This window comes from Lontra canadensis, unplaced genomic scaffold, assembly GCF_010015895.1.
Source record: "Lontra canadensis isolate GAN:19392208 unplaced genomic scaffold, GSC_riverotter_1.0 scaffold108, whole genome shotgun sequence".
In the NCBI taxonomy this organism is placed as follows: Eukaryota; Metazoa; Chordata; class Mammalia; order Carnivora; family Mustelidae; genus Lontra; species Lontra canadensis.
Window position 1 is genome coordinate 1,496,397 of NW_022631102.1, and position 18,463 is coordinate 1,514,859.

At 43.7% G+C, this 18,463-nt stretch overlaps 1 protein-coding gene across 7 annotated transcripts in view; it reads right to left on the reverse strand.

Annotated features, from left to right (window-relative positions):
- Positions 1-18,463, reverse strand: part of MARK3 (microtubule affinity regulating kinase 3) — a 123,074-nt gene that overhangs the window by 5,845 nt on the left and 98,766 nt on the right. For all 7 annotated transcript variants that reach the window (XM_032839631.1, XM_032839628.1, XM_032839625.1 and 4 more), the window contains 3 exons: positions 14,994-15,211; positions 11,878-11,981; positions 3,279-3,536 (listed from right to left, as the gene is read on the reverse strand). In XM_032839631.1, the coding sequence (XP_032695522.1) occupies positions 3,279-3,536; positions 11,878-11,981; positions 14,994-15,211 (580 nt within the window). The remainder of the gene's footprint in view (positions 1-3,278; positions 3,537-11,877; positions 11,982-14,993; positions 15,212-18,463) is intronic.

Below are 18,463 nucleotides of genomic sequence, written 5' to 3' on the forward strand. Positions count from 1 at the left end.
AAGATCACGCACATGAGAGTACTTTGTAAATAATTAAGCACTACATAAATATAAGGCAGGAATTATGCAAAAGATTACTTTAGTTGAAAACTGATTAAAAGGTCTTTAAAATGTATTTTCATTTCCCAATTTTCTACCTGAGGAAAGTCAGGGTTATTGGTCCAGTGCCATGGGACTGTTTTTCTTCACATTTCCTGCCATGAATCCCGGTGGTATATAAAGAGGAGCAGCGGCAGGACTGAGGCTGCACCCAGGGGCCCGTGGACCAATCTGAGGCACACAGAGGCATGCACATCGTGTCTACAGGGTATGAGCACCCTATGTAGGCCGGGCCTGCCCCCAGAAGGGGACAGCCCCACTCCTTCTGACTACCGACAATGGCTGGAGAGCACACAGCTCTCTGAAGCCCCACATACCCAGGGCAGAGTCAGAGCCAAGAGCAGATGCAGACCTTCTGGTGCCAGCACTCCTCCCACCAAACCTCAGCAGGTCTCCGATGCAGCACCTACATAAGCGCCCCTGAGCCGCCGCTTTCACAGGTACCGGGACTCTGATCTGCACAGTCATTGTTAGGGCGGGATAAGCAGCCTTCGCTGATCTAACACTTAGTTGTGTCAGTGTACCTCTAAAGGACAGTAAACTGAGGCTACAGACCTCAGTGTGCAAACTTTAACAGAAGACTGTATTTCTGCCAATCTTTAGGGGTAGAAATTGCCTGGAAATGTAAAGTAAGATAACCCCTAAGATTTTTCTAAAATTAAACCAAGAAAGCTCAGTCTCCTATTTTAATTCAAAGACATGAAATAAACTACATTAGAAAATAAGGGACAAGGACCCACACTGTCCCTGACAGCCCTGCAGGGCAGCACACACAGCAGACTGAAGGGCCTCTTCTGGAGGCACAGACCTGGCTCAGCAACTTTTGGGTGTATAACTTTGAACATGTGCCTTAAACTCTCTGAACTTCATCTCCCACGTGGTCCTAAAAATCGGGATAATATCTACTACACAGGCAGACTGTGGAGGAGATTAAACGAATGTACGAGAATGTGTGCATAGCCATGTGCATCTTTATCAACGTAAAACAAATACATCTCTGTAAGTCTACAGACATCTGTTCACCTTAGCACTCGATAAGCCATCAGTAAATGTTAGCTATGTTACCTGTAACGATGATAGCATTAGGATGACCAAAAAAGAGAACAAAGTAACAAATAAATTCAAGGATATTCTTGATATGTAAGGTTTTATTTAAAGAGCCCATTACAGATTGAAGTGTGAAGACAAACAGCGGTCTGTCCTGCAACTAGCTCAGACAGATCTGACTGGGTGCGTCCCCACTGCACCCAGGGCTCTCCCAGTGTATAACACCAGTCAGCAGTAAGCAAGGCCAGGGAGCTAACAGCCAGCAGGACGGTAAGTGGCTCGTTCCCCTACCACCACCTGAGTTTCAGAGGCAGATTCCATTTCAGTTTAGTCCACAAGGAAGAAGCTTGGGAACAGAGAGGCCTGGGACAGGCCATAGGATAACCCTGAAAGGGAGGAAGAAATTATTCTGGAGGTCACCAGACCCTTCTTGGATTCAGCTCCCTGCTTCTCTTACTGGTCCCAAGTGGGCGCCCCAAACCTGGCAAAGTCCTTTGGACCATTCTACTCTTCTGCCCAGTTGGGAACAGGGGGTCTCAGCAAAAGGGTAGAGTTAGAGGCTGGACTGTAACTTCTGGCCCCCCTCTGACTTCCAATCAATGATAAGAGAGAGCAGAAGTCCTCTCTAATCTGGTCGCCAGCGTCCTGACGACAAACAGATTATCTGGAGAAAGACAGCTGACTGTGACTCGGCTAAGTTCAGGTGACTGATTTAAAAGAATGTAACATTACTGGAGGAATTAAGGAGACTGAAAAGTGGGATCTGGCTTACAGGTTAAATACCAAAGATAGCAGGAAACACAGCAGCCAGCTAGTGAGCCACAGGGAATGTGGAGAAACAGAGGAGGGGGGTGCCAGCCTATCAGACTCTGTTGTTCTGAGTAAAATAAAAATGATGCACAAGAGGGTCTGCGACACGGAGAGCTGCAGGATGCCCTGGACATACTAATCCACAGTGAGGCTGGACTTTTTTTTTTTTTTTTTTTTTAAGATTTTACTTATTTATTTGAGAGAGAGAGAGAGAGAGAGAGAAAGTGAGAGAGCGCAGAAGCTGAGGGAGGGCAGAAGGAGAGGGGGCAGCAGACTTCCCACTGAGCAGGGAGCCTGATGCCAGACTCAATCCTACGACCATGGGATCATGACCTGAGCTGAAGGCAGACACTTAACAGACTGAGTCATCCAGGTGCCTGTGAGGCTCAATTTTTGAGAAACTCTTCTGGGAATCCTGAGAGTACAGGGGCATGCAGGTCTCCTGAGTGTGGTCCCAGCTAATGGTGCCTCTGCCTGTGTGCTTATGGTGCATGGAGGCACTTTTTCTTCTTCCTCTTACAGCAGTCAATGATTCTAAGCCTTTGCAGCCTCCAGATTAGGTTATGGAAATAAAGTTCAAAGTACCTAAAGGGAAAAAGGATTTTTATAGACCACAGATGCTAGCTTCTTGCTGAGAAGAAATCAGGAATTTTATCTGCCAAACTATATGTTTAAGCAAGTTACCTTGTTCTTACTATAACTTACTGACAGAGAGAACAGTTTTAAGATTTAGACCTCCGGAAACTTAGTGTTCTTCAATGACAATGACAGGAGGTGAGAGAGGTAAGAGAAGAAATGTCTCTCTCCTCCATGTCCAGACCACACGCTGTCTCCGGCAGCGACTGCCCCTGGAGTGCCAGCCTATACTGGAGGTGAGGTTTTACTGAACTGCAGTAAACATGCCATGTGGACAGAAGTGTGCAACAGCCTCCCTAGTGCTGGAGGACTTCTGGTGCTGTGAAGATTCTGAGCTCTGTAATTCCTACTCCAAAAGGTTTTAAAGTATGAAGTTCTATATATAAACCAGAAAAACATGAGCTAAAGACAAAGCGAAAGGCGCCTGGGTGGCTCAGTTGTTAAGCCTCTGCCTTCGGCTCAGGTCATGATCTCAGGGTCCTGCAATCGCGTCCCGCATCGGGCTCCCTGCTTCCCCCTCTACTCTTCCCTCTATTCTTCTGCTTGTGATCTCTCTCAGGAAAAAAAAAAAAAGGTTAAAGACAAAGTGAAAAAAGTATTTGGGCAGTTGCTTCACACAACAGAGAAGACGTTTCTCATTTTGCTTTTATATTTGCTCCAAACCACCAGCACAACCCAGCACTTACCTCCTTGTGAGTTTTGAAGTTAATTTACTAAAAAGGTTAGTGGAGCCTCGGCTTCGAGTCTGTGACAATGGTGTGGCTTCGTGGGACAGGCTGGGTGAGGCAGGCGGGCCATTATACGTGGCAGTCCGCCGCTCCCGGGGCTGGCCATGGAAAGTGCTGCGACTGGCTGTGCCCCGTGGGAAGCGGAGTCGGTCTGGCGTGGCTGCGCTGCTGACACTGTGCGTCGAGGCAACTGGAGTCCTCGGATCAGGAATAGTGCTAGAAGGTCAGAACAGAACTGCCTCACATCTTTGTTCACAAAAGCCCAGCTTTGTGGCAAACATGGCACACAAAAATCTACAATATACCTCTTATATATGGTGGAAAAAACCAGTTATAATAAATGTCTAGACCCACGGGGGCATTTTATAGGGTTCAGGACCAAAAGGCAAGCTAAACAGGAGGGTATCAAATAAATAGTACATAATGAAACACAGCCTCATGGGGTTTAAGGTAATAGGACGTACATATTTTCAAGGACAAGATAAAAGCAGGGAAATTCTAGGACAAAGGAATGGCTAACTCAAGCTTTTTCCCTTTGCTTCCTTCTCAAAGTTGCTTACATGCAGAGAACCTTGCCAATATAAAAGAAACATAGGCTATGCAGGTGAAATCGAAGAATAGGCAACTAAACGTTTTAGAAGCACACAAACACGAATGGCACATTTACTATCAGATCCCACATGCTAAGAGCAGCACCGTAGAGAGGAGGGGGACGGCTTACACCCTTTGCAGTATGCAAAGGCATGAAGACACACAGAGACGACCAAGAACACCATGACACAGGATGCACTTAACTAAAACCACACACAGGAAGGGTACTTTGTGCACAAGAGTAACGACCCGTGGACTATAAATCCACAGCACAGCATGGAGCAGCGGCGGGCACACACGAGTCTCACGAGGAATGTGCAGTTGTCTTACACAGCCTTGCTGTTATCTCCTTCACTGTCTACTGGAGGTACCATCATCGTGGGGTGCCCAGAGGCTGACATGGACATCGACTTCTGATGTCTCAGCCGACAGGTGGAAGCTGTGGCACAAACTGAGGCAGGGCTAGCTGCGTAAGCGAACAGTTCTGTCAGGCTGGGAGGGGGTTTGGGTTCAGGCAGAGGCAGAAACAACAATATGATGGCGCAGTGACAAAAAGAGCGACCTGCTACTTAAAGCACACACTTTCCTCCCCAAACCATCTCATTTTTGCCTTAGAACAAAAATCTCTTAACCCTGTTTTAGGGATTCAGCAGCAATTACTAACCTGTAGCTGCTTTTTTTCCAAACAGTAAAAGATTATTAGCTTTCAAGAAGAAAAATGACATCTTGTTTGAATATTTATGAGAGGGGCAGTGTCTTCTAAGCTGTGTACAAAACCAAGCCTCTCCCGAAAGAGAGGCCTCCATTCCAACTAGAGTGGTCAAGTGAACCCACAACGTGAGCACACTGTGCCCCACCTGCTCTCCCAGCGCAGACGTAGTTTAAATGGACTAGTAAAAGGAAAGGAATAGTAACTAGGTGCATTCATCCAAGGGTCCTATGCTGTTTAAAGACAGATGAGAATCTTCCTATGCAAAGGGCATTCACTTCTTTATAAACAAGTCAAAATCCCTACGGGGTCAACAGAGACCCTTTTTTCAAGGCAGAAAATCTAGCAAGAGTAATTCAACTGCTCGCAGACAAAGAAACAGAGCAACAGACATGGCTGTGGACCCCGGAGGCTTCACCTGGCCCGGAGTGAAGGAGCCTCACCATGGCCACGCTGCTTCTTAATTCCAGCTCAGTCATCCTGTCCTTGTTCCAAAAGAGGCAGTTTCTCTCCTTTGAGGCGAGCCTGGGATTCAGAATTCTGATCCTGCGCATCAGTCCGTACACCCTCCCCACCTCTACCCCAGGGTCTCCCCACACAGGGTCTTCCCTCCTGTCCCACACTGGCCTATACCTTAGCACCTGTCTTCACTGGTCTCCTGGCCTTCACTGGGCGCTCATCGGCTACAGCCTTTCGAAAGCACACTGTGTCTTCAGGACCAAGTTCAAACCCCTCAAACTCCTAGTTGCACCCTCAGGCACCCACGGCCCAGCCGTGGCTGCAGCTCCAGCCTCTACCTTCTACTGTTGCCTCTGGGAACCTGACTTTTGGAAGCTCCTATCATGTGCAATCCTTTGGTCATCTATCAGGTCAAATAACTTTCATAGGAACTATTCTCTGTGCCTGGAGAACAAGCATCTTCGATTTTCATCAAAATTTAACGCAGTCACCCTCTCCATGAAGTTTCCCCTGATGCCCTCTCCCATCAGCAGCAAATCACCCCCTTTTATACTACCTTCATCTGCTACTATGCCCCATATTATATCACAGTGACCCTTCCCTGCTAGACTGTCCTGCAAGCATGGTGCTCAATAAATGCTTTCCTCACTGAAAAGGTAAGCTCGGGAGTCCCTGGCGTTCTGACAGTCGTGACTGGGGGGGTGAGGAGATGTGTCTATAATAAATTTCTCAAGAAGATAATTTGTCCCTGCATTTTTGTTTGAGAATTCTGTCTTCTGAGCTGGGAGAAGGGCTCTAATACAGTCACAGAAGAATTGGAAACAAATGCCTTATGAAGATAAAGACAGATTCGGTTTCATGTTTTTGCCATTCAGCATCGACTCTTTTTCCCAGGCCAACGGCACTTGAATTCTGCTATGAGGGAAACAAGCTCCGAGGATCTGGATTCAGACTCCACCCCAGACTTTCCCAGCTACTCTGGCCAGTGACAGACTGGCCAGAACCACACCAGCATGGACCCAGAGCCAAGCCCAGGGCTTCTGTCTGAGGAGAGCTCAGTGTGGGAAGAAGCCAAGCTGAATGCTGCTGAGCCCAACCAGGAAACCCCTACAGAGAAAGCGGAATTAGGAGACGGACCCTGACTCCTTCCCTGCACTTTTTTAGTTATAGGAACTCAAAAGATACACTTTTCAAAAAAAGATTTGAGAGAGTGTGAGTACATGCGAGGGGGTGGGGGACAAAGAGAGGAGCAAATCCCAAGCAGACTCCCCACTGAGCACGGAGCCAGATGTGGAGCTCAATCTCACAACGCTGAGATCACAACTGACCTGAAATCAAGAGTCGGTTGGCGCTCAACTGACTGAGCCACCCAGGTGCCCCTGATTCAACTCTTTCTATTTTTATTTTTTAAAGATTTATTTATTTGACACAGAGAGATCACAAGTTGGCAAAGCAGCAGGCAGAGAGAGCAGGGGAAGCAGGCTCCCTGCTGAGCAGAGAGCCCGATGTGGGGCTCGATCCCAGGACCCTGAGACCATGACCCAAGTGGAAGACAGAGGCTTAACCCACTGAGCCACCCAGGCATCCCTCAACTCTTTCTGAAGACTAGTCAAGTGCAGTAGTGAGAAGCGGAGGGAAAACAGCAGAATAAGGAGTGATTCAACTATCTGAGAAATGCTTGTTTCTCATACATATAAACATACATATACATATATATACACACAACTTCATTTTTAAACAAGTTACAGATAAATATGATTGTCTTTTGTGCTCTATTATCTTTTTAGGGCAGGTCAAGGGTCAACCCACTTGATGCCTCTGCCCAGCTGCTGACATTCTCTTGCTCAAATTAGGAGCTAGGATCAATGCGTGCATTAAAAGCAAGGCAAGAAAGGATGATGGGTTGTCTGGCTTCTTCCCTGGAGAATATGAATGATCCCAAAGACCTGAAGAAGGAAAGAGCTTTTAGTCAGCATACAGAGCAAGAAGATGCCTGATCTACTCCCTGCCAAGGCACCCCACTCAACGGCTGGACTGTGTAGGCAAGACCTGTAAGACACATAAGCATGGCAAGACTGGATACTTTGCAGCAAAACAGTGACCCTCCTTAAAGTTATAAACCTTTCTCAAAAGGGAAGTGTAAGGGGCGCCTGCGTGGCTCAGTCAGTTGAGCAGCTGACTCTTGATTTCAGCTCAGGTCGTGATCTCAGGGTCCCGAGATCAAGCCCCACGTGGGGCTCTGCCCTCAAGGTGGAGTCTGCTTCTCCCTCTCCTTCTGCTCCCCCTCCATAGCTCTATCTTCTCTCCTCTCTCTCAAACAAATAAATAAAAGCTTTTAAAAAAAAAAAAAAAAAAGGAGGGTGGTTGCCTGGGTGGCTCAGTGGGTTAAAGCCTCTGCCTTCAGCTCAGGTCATGATCTCAGGGTCCTGGGATCGAGCCCGGCATCGGGCTCTCTGCTCAGCTGGGAGCCTGCTTCCTCCTCTCTCTCTGCCTGCCTCTCTGCCTACTTGTGATGCCTGTCTGTCAAATAAATAAATAAAATCTTAAAAAAAAAAGTAAGTGTAAGTTGATATTTCATTGTAAATTTTTAAATTTTTGACACACTAATCCTGAAAGAAATTAAATGAATTATTTTAGAAATTTAATCCCTGTTACATCACGAGTTTCACAAACCAAGCAACAAGACATGTGGGTTTTGTTTTTGTTTTTGTTTTTACTTCTACAGTAGGCTTAGAGCCTTGATTTAGGAAACAGTAAACAGTAAACTCACTAAATGTCTTTTGAGTTTCAAATTTGTACAAAGTCACAAAAGAAAATTTTTTTTTAAGATTTTATTTATTTATTTGACACAGAGAGAGATAGAGAAAGAGAGCGAGCGTGCAAGAGTGTGCACACAACCAGGGGGAGCAGCAGGCAGAGGGAGAGGGAGAAGCAGGCCCCCTACTGAGTAAGGAGCCTGATGTGGTGCTCGATGCCAGGACCCTGGGATCATGACCTGAGCTGAAGGCAGACGCTTAACCAACTGAGCCACCCAGGTGCCCCTTAAGTCACAAAAATTCTGTTTACAACAGACAACCCCAATATCACACTGGGCTGTATATTCTAAAAGGTCATCATGTTGGTTGCTGAGAAAACTGGACAAAGTGTTACCAACCAAAAAGTGCTAAAAATGGTGATTATATTTAATAGATTAGCCCATAATCATCTACATCAGCAAAACGGCAGCTGCATTACATTTTTAGAATTTCTGGGCCCAAGGGAAAACCATTTTCTTTTTCAAAAGATTTTATTTATTCATGAGAGAGAGAGAAAGAGGCAGAGGGAGAAGCAGGCTCCCTGGAGCCCAATGCGGGACTTGATCCCAGGAGCCTAGAATCATGACCTGAGCCAAAGGCAGATGCTTAACCGATTGAGCCACCTAGGCGCCTGGGAAAACCAATTTCAAACCTTAACCAGCAGAAATAGCAACCTGTTTCTGACAACTCAAGTTGTACGAGATTCTTGTTAATCTGACTGCTCCGTATTTATGTCTGATTGTCTTTTTTGGAAACTCTACCTACAGTTACTAAAGGATAGGTATTTTGAATTCGTTTGATATGACATTTATGCCATATTGGAACACTCTGATACGGAATGTTTTGGTTGCTGATTCAAACCACACTCAGTAATTGGGCAAAGGCAGAATTAAAAATAAAACCAAAAGATACATGTGTGAACTTTCTCTGCTCAATCCCTGTACCTTGATTCAGGACAAAGGGATAAATGGATAAGATAATAGAGACACTTTACAATTTTAAAATCTTACCTAGAATATCAAATACCTAAAACTTCTCTGAAAAGATTCTGTTGTGCTTTATTATAACTATATCACACTACTTCTTTGGGGGCCCTCAACTGAACACTTCAATAGTCTGGACATATCTAAAAGTATAAGAAAGAGCAGGAGAGAGTCCATGTTACGTGTGTAGGTTAGCAAAATAATTAAGAAGTCAGTGTAAACTAAGACACTCAAGACATTCTTGACACTCCCATCTGAATGGTTTACTGGTACGTCCGTCCATAAGCTAGGATGTGTTCAGCATCATGTGTCAGTCTCTGCGCTAACTGGTTTAAAACTCGCTGTAAGGAACTACGCAATTGTGACACAATCACACAACTGAAGTTGTGGTTACACTCTCTCATGCCTAGTTTATACGGACTGTTCATCACGGTTGGAAATGGGCCACAGTCAGAGTCTGCCATCAGACGAAGGCAGAATAACTACATCAGGAGATGTAGCAGAAAGGAAGCTGGATTTTGGCATGCCTGGTGTCAAAACAACGGTCTAACTCAGAAAACAGTTCACATGTACTCAAGCCAAAGTAACAGTTTGCCAAATCCTGTGACTTCTGTTCTTTAAACAACAACAATTTCTTTATTTTCATACAGCAAAGCTGATAAAATAGAAAGACTGCACTGGTAAAAATCAATCCATAAAATTAATTTTAAAATTCAACAATGACATGGCTAATGGGGAGAATTTTAAACATTGTCCCATGCTCACGGCAGGACTTGGACAACAGCAGAAGAGCTTGTGTAGGATACACACAGCTTCAGTTCAAACTCGCACAGCCTTTACTAGCCATGCTCACGTTGGAATTCTGCATAAACATACATGCATATAAGAAAAAAGTCCCACATATTCATAGTTAAAAACGAAAATGAAAGTCCTTCTTCAGAAGTTAACAGGGATCCAGGCATCCTGTAGCTCACCGGGATTTTAGTCAAGGAGTCCAAGATCTACATCTCTCTACAGAGAGAAGAAAGTAACCGTCTGGTTAAAAAGTCATCTGGGCACAGAGAAGGAGCAGTGGATCTGATTAAAGACTCAGCATCTACTTTAAGGGTGAGAAAGTTGTAACACTTACTGCCCTAACTGAAAGTAAAAAATATGACTAGTTTGGCATTCGAGCCTCTAATAATTTCCCACAATTTTTCAATGAATTTCTATGATAGAAAAAGAAAATCCAGATACTATACAAATTTTGGGCCTTGTCTTGAGTGCTTTGACATTGTGACTCTATTTGGCTAAAGATAAAAAACAAAACAAACAACAATAACAACAACAAAAAACCACTTTCAAAAGCAAAGCATTTAAATGACTGAAGCTAATGGAAGCAATGAGGCCTAGGCTGGGATAAGGAGAATCAGTCCCACCAGGGAAGGTGTCTGCAGGGAGGACACAGACAGGTAATGACTCCAAAGAAATTAGAGAATTCTTCAAACTATTTCCAAAAAGTGAGTCGAATGCTGCAGGAAGGGACAGTTAGAAGAGCATGTGCACACATACAAACACAAGCCAGGGAACAGGGAGTAGTAGATCCTGGTCTTAACAGCCTTTTAAAAAGTCTGACTCTGTACCTCAGAGAACTGTATTTCCTAAAGATCAAGAAGAATCTGGTAGAACAGTTCAATAATTTAGAAGAATTTCCGAAAGGAAGAAGAGTCATGAAGCAACATTTACATTAGAAACTTCTAATTGTCTTCTACTGAGAAACTCTATTAAATAACACTGAACTAGAAGAAATCTGATAGATTTGAGAATGTAAAAGAAAGAAACTTTACCAGAGAATAGACTACTATTAAAATACCTATAAGCTATATAGCACAGCTGCCACACCATACTCAAGTTATTAACAGTTCTTAATCATGAGGAAAAAGACAATGTTAAAACAAGTGTACATACAGGAATCAGAAAAGAGAATCCTGCAATGTAAATATTTTAAAAGATGCACTGAATAATCCACATAATCTCACACAATAAGCTTTTAGCTTCATGTCATCTCAGAGTTAATCAGTCTATGGGAGAGGGAAATGACAGTCTGGTTTTGAGGATGGAAGAGGAAAGGAGAATCTTTGCTTAGGCCGCCATGGAAGTTAGCGACCAAACATCTGACTAATGAGATCTACAGGGATCAGAAACCATACAATGCATCTTCAGAAAGTAAGTATCAGGAAAAAAGAAAGAAACCATTTTGATGCCAGACATGGGACTGTGACGAGACCAGACAATGTTCAAGTTAGGTGGCCAGGGGACAACGAAAATGGCGGGAATTTACTTAATGGATTTCTACTCCAGAACTTCGCTTGCGCACTGCAGCTTTACCTCACCCTTCTGCATTTAATTTATACACTACTCTTACGGAAAGAAAAGAAGGAAATCCATGCTTGCCTGAGAAACTTGTCCCATAAAGAATATATTTAACTACTCTACCAATCCCAACCTCTTTCTTCTCTCCCCCCGCTCAAAGGATGGTCTTAGGCCCTACTTAATCCCACTTTTCCCACTCAACTTCTCCACTTGGCCCCTCCTGTCACCTGCTGGCCTGTTCCTGAAGGCTCCCCCACCTGCCTCACACTGTGCTTCAGAGGCTTGGCTCCCTGCGCCCCGGGTCCTTATCCCTCCCCGCTTCACCCTTTGTTCAACTTGTTAACGCACACAAAATAATGTCCACTTCCCTACTTGTTACTCTACAACTATAACACAGCTTAAGATGTGTCTCCTATAGGAAAGATCCCTCATTTAACTCAATCCTTTCCACTACCACACGCGCAGCCTGCCAGGAAAACAAGCTCTGAACAATGACAGGAATTGGAATTCTAGTATCTTGCTAAAAATTTCCATCATATTTAACTTACCATGAAAGAATACTTACCATTATTATCTGAATTTTGATTATAAAAACTGAAAAGTAAACAACATGCTTCCGTTTCTTTTGGGAAAAACATATTTTCTTGCAAACAGGTGAAATTTCGTACCTGTTTTCTTTCCCATTCTGAATTACTGAATGTCTATCAGCTGTAGTTCTTTCACTGCACACGTAAGTATTTCGCCGTGTCATTCCACCAGATGCTGTATTACTCTATTAAAAAAAAGGGGGGGTTTGCCTTTTTACCATTTAGTAATAAGGAGAGTACAATGAGGGAAAACAAGCTATTTAAATACACAAGAATAATTTAGTCTTTGAATAAACCAACAGTAAGCTATCAGTGGTACTGGCTAAAAGATCACAAAAGAGGGTGGAGACAACAGCCTCTGCTGTCTCCTGGCAGAAAGAATGAAACCTGGCTATGGTAGAGCAACGCTTTTTTTTTTTTTTTTTAAATATTTTATTTATTTATTTGACAGAGATCACAAGTAGGCAGAGAGGCAGGCAGAGAGGAGGAAGCAGGCTCCCTGCCAAGCAGAGAGCCCAATGTGGGGCTCGATCCCAGGACCCTGGGATCATGACCTGAGCAGAAGGCAGAGGCCTTAACCCACTGAGCCACCCAGGCGCCCCTGGTAGAGCAACTCTTAAAAAGCCAGCTATAGGGCACCTGGATTGCTCAGTGGGTTAAGCATCTGCCTTCAGCTCAGGTCATCCCGCATCTGTCTGTCTGCTCAGCAGGGAGTCTGCTTCTTCCTCTCTGTCTCTCTCTCTCTGCCTGATTCTCTGCCTACTTGCGATCTCTCTGTCAAATAGATAAATAAAATCTTAAAAAAAAAAAAAGCCAGAGGGGCGCCTGAGTGGCGCCTGGGTTACGCCTCTGCCTTTGGCTCAGGTCATGATCTCAGGGTCCTGGGATTGAGCCCCGCATCGGGCTCTCTACTCAGCAGGGAGTTTGCTTCCCCTTCTCTCTCTACCTGCTACTCTGCCTACTTGTGCTGTCTGTCGAATAAATAAAGAAAAATCTTTAAAAAAAAGAAAAAAAGCCGGCTACGATAATCCATAAATTAGTTCATATATTACTTTAAACAGAGTGGGAAAATAGATATCCACTGCTTTTAAGCTAATAATTTTAAAATAAAAATTAAAAAAGGATTAGAAACATAAGGTAAACATACAAATAAAATAAATATCAAGCATGAGAATAATAAGAGTGAAAAATAAAGGACAAAACTTAAGTATTAAAAACTATAAAATTATTCGTAAAGACACAGGGGTAAGTCTGTACAACCTTGCATTACACAGATTCAGAGATATGACACCAAAGGATGAATAACAAAAGGAAAAACAAAATTGAGACCTGTGTCAGGTTCCTTTAGGTCATGACTTGAGCCGAAGGCGGATGCTTAACGACTGAGCACCAGGACCCAGGTGCCCCCCAATTTTCTTTTTTTTTAAAGATTTTATTCATTTGACAGCGAGAGCAGGAACACAAACAGGGGGAGTAGGAGAGGTAGAAACAGGTTTCCTGCAGAGCAGAGAGCCTGATGCAGGGGTGGATCCTAGAACCCTGGGACCACGACCTGAGCCAAAGGCAGATGCCCAACGACTGAACCATCCAGGCGCCCCCACACCTATTTTTGAAAAGCTAATGCTTTCAAAATTAAGCAAGGAAGAGGCACTTGGGTGGTTCAGTTAGCATCTGCCTTTCGGCTTGGGTCATGGTCCCAGGGTCCTGCAATCAAGCCCCTTTTCAGGTTCCTTGCTCAGTAGGAGTCTGCTTCTCCCTCTCTCTTCTGCTCCCCCTGCTTATACTCTCTCTCTCTCAAATAAATAAAATCTTAAAAAAAAAAAAATTAACCAAGGAAAGGAATGCTTTCAAAATTAACAAGCAAGGAATTAACAACTACAGAATTTTATCAGATTAAGAAAAATTTTTAAACAAAGAGAAACACAGACACCTTTAATACAGCACGAGGAGACCACGTACAGGGAAATTCCAGTCTAAATGGGAGAAAATTTTAGTAACGTTACTTTTTTTCTTTTATAAATAATCAGATATGGATGACTGATAATGCTGGGGGGTGTATCTTCAAAAGGGAGGTATGCAGTTGAGTAGAGCAATAGGGACAGAAAGTCATGAGGGCAGAGGACAGGGTCTTACCTTCCTCTCACAACTCTTCAACAAAAGTTGGAGATTGAACTTAACTTGCAGGACTGTGACATGACAACCCAACTTCATGGCATTAGGAAGGCAAAATCAAAAACCTTGCACATAGGGTTTACTCTGATAAAACACAAGGTCAGAGGATGGCAAAGACAAACCCCCTAGGGCCTCTCTATGAGCTCCTATCCCCAGAACAGCACACACAAGAGCCTCCGGAAAAGAGCAGCCGAGCTTCTCCGTGGGCCCCCCACTTTGGGTTTTTTGAGGTAGAGGGAGGGCTGTGCCACTGTTAACTTTGAAGGAAAAATATGTGGTTATAGAATATTCCTAAGACTGTATATCCTCTGGAAATTCGTTCTAAAATTAATAATCACTATATTAGTCAGATAGAACATGTTTCCATTCATAGAAAAGTTCCTGAAACTGAATAGACTGAATTTAATTTAATAAATACTACCAACTTAAGGGGGAGATTTGTTAAGGATAGGGATTAAGAGATGGATACAGATCAGCAGTGTAATTTTAGGAAGTTACCTAACTTTTCTTCATTTTCTCACCTTAAAATTTAGCTAATACACAGAGAAACACTTGCATAGTCCCTGGTACGCAGTAAGGACTCAGTCAAATGTTTTTTTGCATCTGAAGATGCACAACAAATCGCTGGCCCTCAACCAATCAGACCTCCCAGTGTCCTCCACACACTCTGTTAGGCTTCTGTCTGCAGCCGTCTGTCTGCTGTCGTCATTTGGTTTTATTTATTTCCTGGCAGGTATGAGGTATTTCTATTTCTCAGCACCTGATATGACCTAAAGCTCAGCAGATGTTTGTGGAATCACCAGACACAGTCCTTGGCAAGAAAGATCTGAACATTCATCTAGTGGGATGGGGCTCAGCAAGAAACACCTTCAACCCAGGTACTGAAGGTGATCTCTACAGGCTGAGACTGGGCATGGTGGCCTGGTGGGGACAGCACTGTAGGTGGATGAGGACAGAGGAATAGAACGTCTAGACTGCCATAAGCCTACAATCCTAGGAATGCTCTCTAGCTTAACAACACTTACACTAGGGACAGTAGAGCTTTTCTTGCGTTCAGGAATATCGGCCTTATTGGGATTACTTGCGTTCCCAAGCATGGGGCTGGCTGGAGCAATTCCCTTTCCTCCAACGGCACTTCCGCTTGATTTCCGGGAAGGAATTCCATCTTCTTTGAGGTCACTATCTGCAGTGCTGGTCTGACTCCTTTTTGGATATGCCACAACTGAAGGAATAGCCGGTCCAGCTAAAAAGAAGAGTTTACTTTTTAAAAGTCAGAATACAGTTTTACAATTTATTCTGTGAAAATAAACATATTTTATAAGATGACCTAAGACTGCTATCATCTAAAAAAGTACAAGAGAGTAAAATCCTATAAGAGGATGCTTCCCGTTCACATATAATGCGATGCAATGAGTTCAATTTGGAAATTTTACTTCCTGTCCCTTTCTACTTTTCTTAGAGTTCTGGTTTTGCTTGTTTGCATTTACGGGCTTGTGCAGCTGTGCTTCAGAGCTAACGTCAGGGAGAGCTGTCCGCTGAAGCCATCTTCAGAGCGTTACTGTACAGATAAATAATCAGGCTGACTGGACGCACGCACACCTGCAGAGTGAGCTGCTTCCCCTGGCGCGTCAGAGTGAGACTTGCCCGTTGTTGCGTGACAGGCGCCCTCACCTTTGGACAGAACAGTATAGATTCATGGGTCATGACTTTGGAAGTTTTATCCTAGATCTTTTTTTTCCCCAAAGATTTTATTTTCTTATTTGACAGAAAGAGACACAGCGAGAGGGAGCACAAGCAGGGGGAGTGCGAGAGGGAGAAGACGACTCCCCGCTGAGCAGAGCGCCCGATTGCGGGGCTGGATCCCAGGACCCTGGGATCACGCCCTGAGCCGAAGGCAGACGCTTACCGACTAAGCCCCCAGGCGCCCCTGTCCCGGGTCTCTTAAAGCACCCATACTTTTCTAGATAAACAGGAATTGGAGTAGACAGGGAAGGGGACACAAGTGGAGGAATGCCATGTTCCTTAAGCAAATAGCAGGGAGGAAGAGGGCAGCAGTTCCCAGCCACAGCCCCACCCCAGGAGGAGTACACCTAAGGACATCCCGGATGGACAATTAACTGATGTCCTATAAAAAAGCATCTGGAGACTCTGATGGTAGCACAGGAGATGTGGAGTTCAAAGAATTTTGGAAACGAATGCGACAACTGGTATATTCGTTACGTAGGTTATTCAGCGGTAATCTTCAGGAATGGCATCAAATGCTCATCGTTTATTCTACAGAAGAAACTTTGTATATTAGACCTATTAAACAGGGCTTGGAGCGGGATACAAAAAAGCTACTTCTCGGACAAAAATCTAAATGGTAAATCTATTTGAAACTGAATTAGAGGTATACAAAGGTTTGCTTTTATTTACAGGAGGGAAACAACTAAGCTCTGAGTTTGGGAATTTTAACATAAAAAACAAAGAAATAAACAAGCATGGGTTATATTACCCTTAACAGTTATCTTTTTTCTAGACAGCATGACACAGCTAAAGACATCCCGCACTTCTAGGGTTGCTGCTGAACTGCTTTGAAACCTGGTTCAGACTGCACCATCTCGCCAGTGCCACTTGTGTCTGGGACCAGTGAGCTCCACACACAGTAACCACCAGGGCCACCACCAGTCAAGCCAGAGCAGTTCTGTCTCAAGGCCTGTCCTTTTCCAGCACAGCCACCCTCTCCACCCCAACCTCTAGCTCCCTAAACACCAGCAATCACTGGTCTGGACTCCATCTCTGGAATTCTCTCTTTTCGAGAATGTTACATGAACAGATCAATTTCATGACACCTTTTGAGATTTTTTTCCCCACTCAGCATAGTTCCCTTGTGATCTGTACAAATGGTTGCATCCATCAATACTCTGTTCCTTTTTATTGCTGAGCAGTGTTCCACGGTGTGGCTGTCTCACACAGAAATGTGATTTTTACATAGTAAAACTTGGTAACTGTGTCTCCTCTTTCATGGCTGTTAGTGTTGGGGTAACAGTGAGAACAACCCTCACTAGTCCAAGTTATAAAGAAAAAGGAAATTCTCTCATTTTTAAAATTTTTTCTTTTAATATTTTCATATTTTTTATATTCACATCTTCATTCCAAATGGAATCTACCCTTGTATAAGATGTGGGAAATGGATGCAAATTAATATTTTTCTGGTAACTATCATATGCCCCAATACCATTCATTGATGAATAAACCAGGAATTCTTTACTTTTTTTTTTTAAATAAGACAAAGAACCCTTTGAAAGTCTACTGAAGATCACCCTTACCAGAAAAAATATGTAGATACATACAGGGGGTTCACACAGGTGACCGAAATTAAGAACCACAGGAAAAACTTAAGTTGTAATTTTACAGAGGCAGGTATAAATTGTTGGGATCTAGAAGTAGAGAGATGAGAGGACAAGCTCAAAGCTGGGTTAGCTGCAGGCTTGTCTGCTTTTACTTGGTATCAAGGGGGTGTGCTTTACTAGACACTGTGTGTAGAATCTATCCCATTTTTAGCATCTAAGGTACCACAGCCAGAGACATAACCAAATCTTTCCTTTGCTGACCACTATCTTCATCCCCATAAAAGAATAAAAAACAACACAGAATCGAGTCCGTGGCTTTCTATATACATGGATACATGGACTTCTGGAAATATTCTTTTATGAACTTTTTTTTTTAAAGTAGGCTCCACTCCCAAGTTGGGACTTAAATTCACAACCCCGAGATTAAGAGGTACATGCTCTACTGACTGGCCCCTCTTTTATGCATGTTTTCATATTAGAGGCTCCAAGAAGGAAGAAGCATTATTATTATGAAAAGACGACTCTGTGAGGTAATCGATCAACAGATTAGTGGACAAAGCCACAGGACCCGGGCCCAGAAGTCTGGGGGTTCTGCAACAGGTGTTCCCACTTCTATGTAACCTGGGGAGACTTGATGAGCTCTCTTGGTCTTTATCCGTATTGGTAAAATGGGGGTTAGGTGAGTGTATGACACCATGTCTAAAGCTCTTTTCAGCTCTAAAATTTTCTGAGCTGGGGAAAAAAGGTATTACCAATCCAAATGGAATATACATACTTAGGGAAGAATTAACTTATTAAGATAGTCACTAGAGATATGAGAAAATGAAAAAAAAAAAACCCTGAACAAACCAAAAAAACCCTCAAAAACAAACCAGTTCCCCCTCACCCCAGGACTTTAGGAAAAATTCCCTTTAAACTGGGTGATTTAGAACAATCTGTAGGCATTTTGCTAAATGTCCTGTTGTTCAGAGGCACTAAAAACCTCTCCTTAACAACTAACCTGAACATGAACAAAAAGAGACCCAGATCAACGCTAGGTTTATAAATGCCACGTGCACATTCATAGGTTACAGGCTAATAAATATGCATGTGTGCTCGCGCGCACGCACACACACACACACACACACACACACACGCTAGAGTCTCTGGATCCCCACACATGG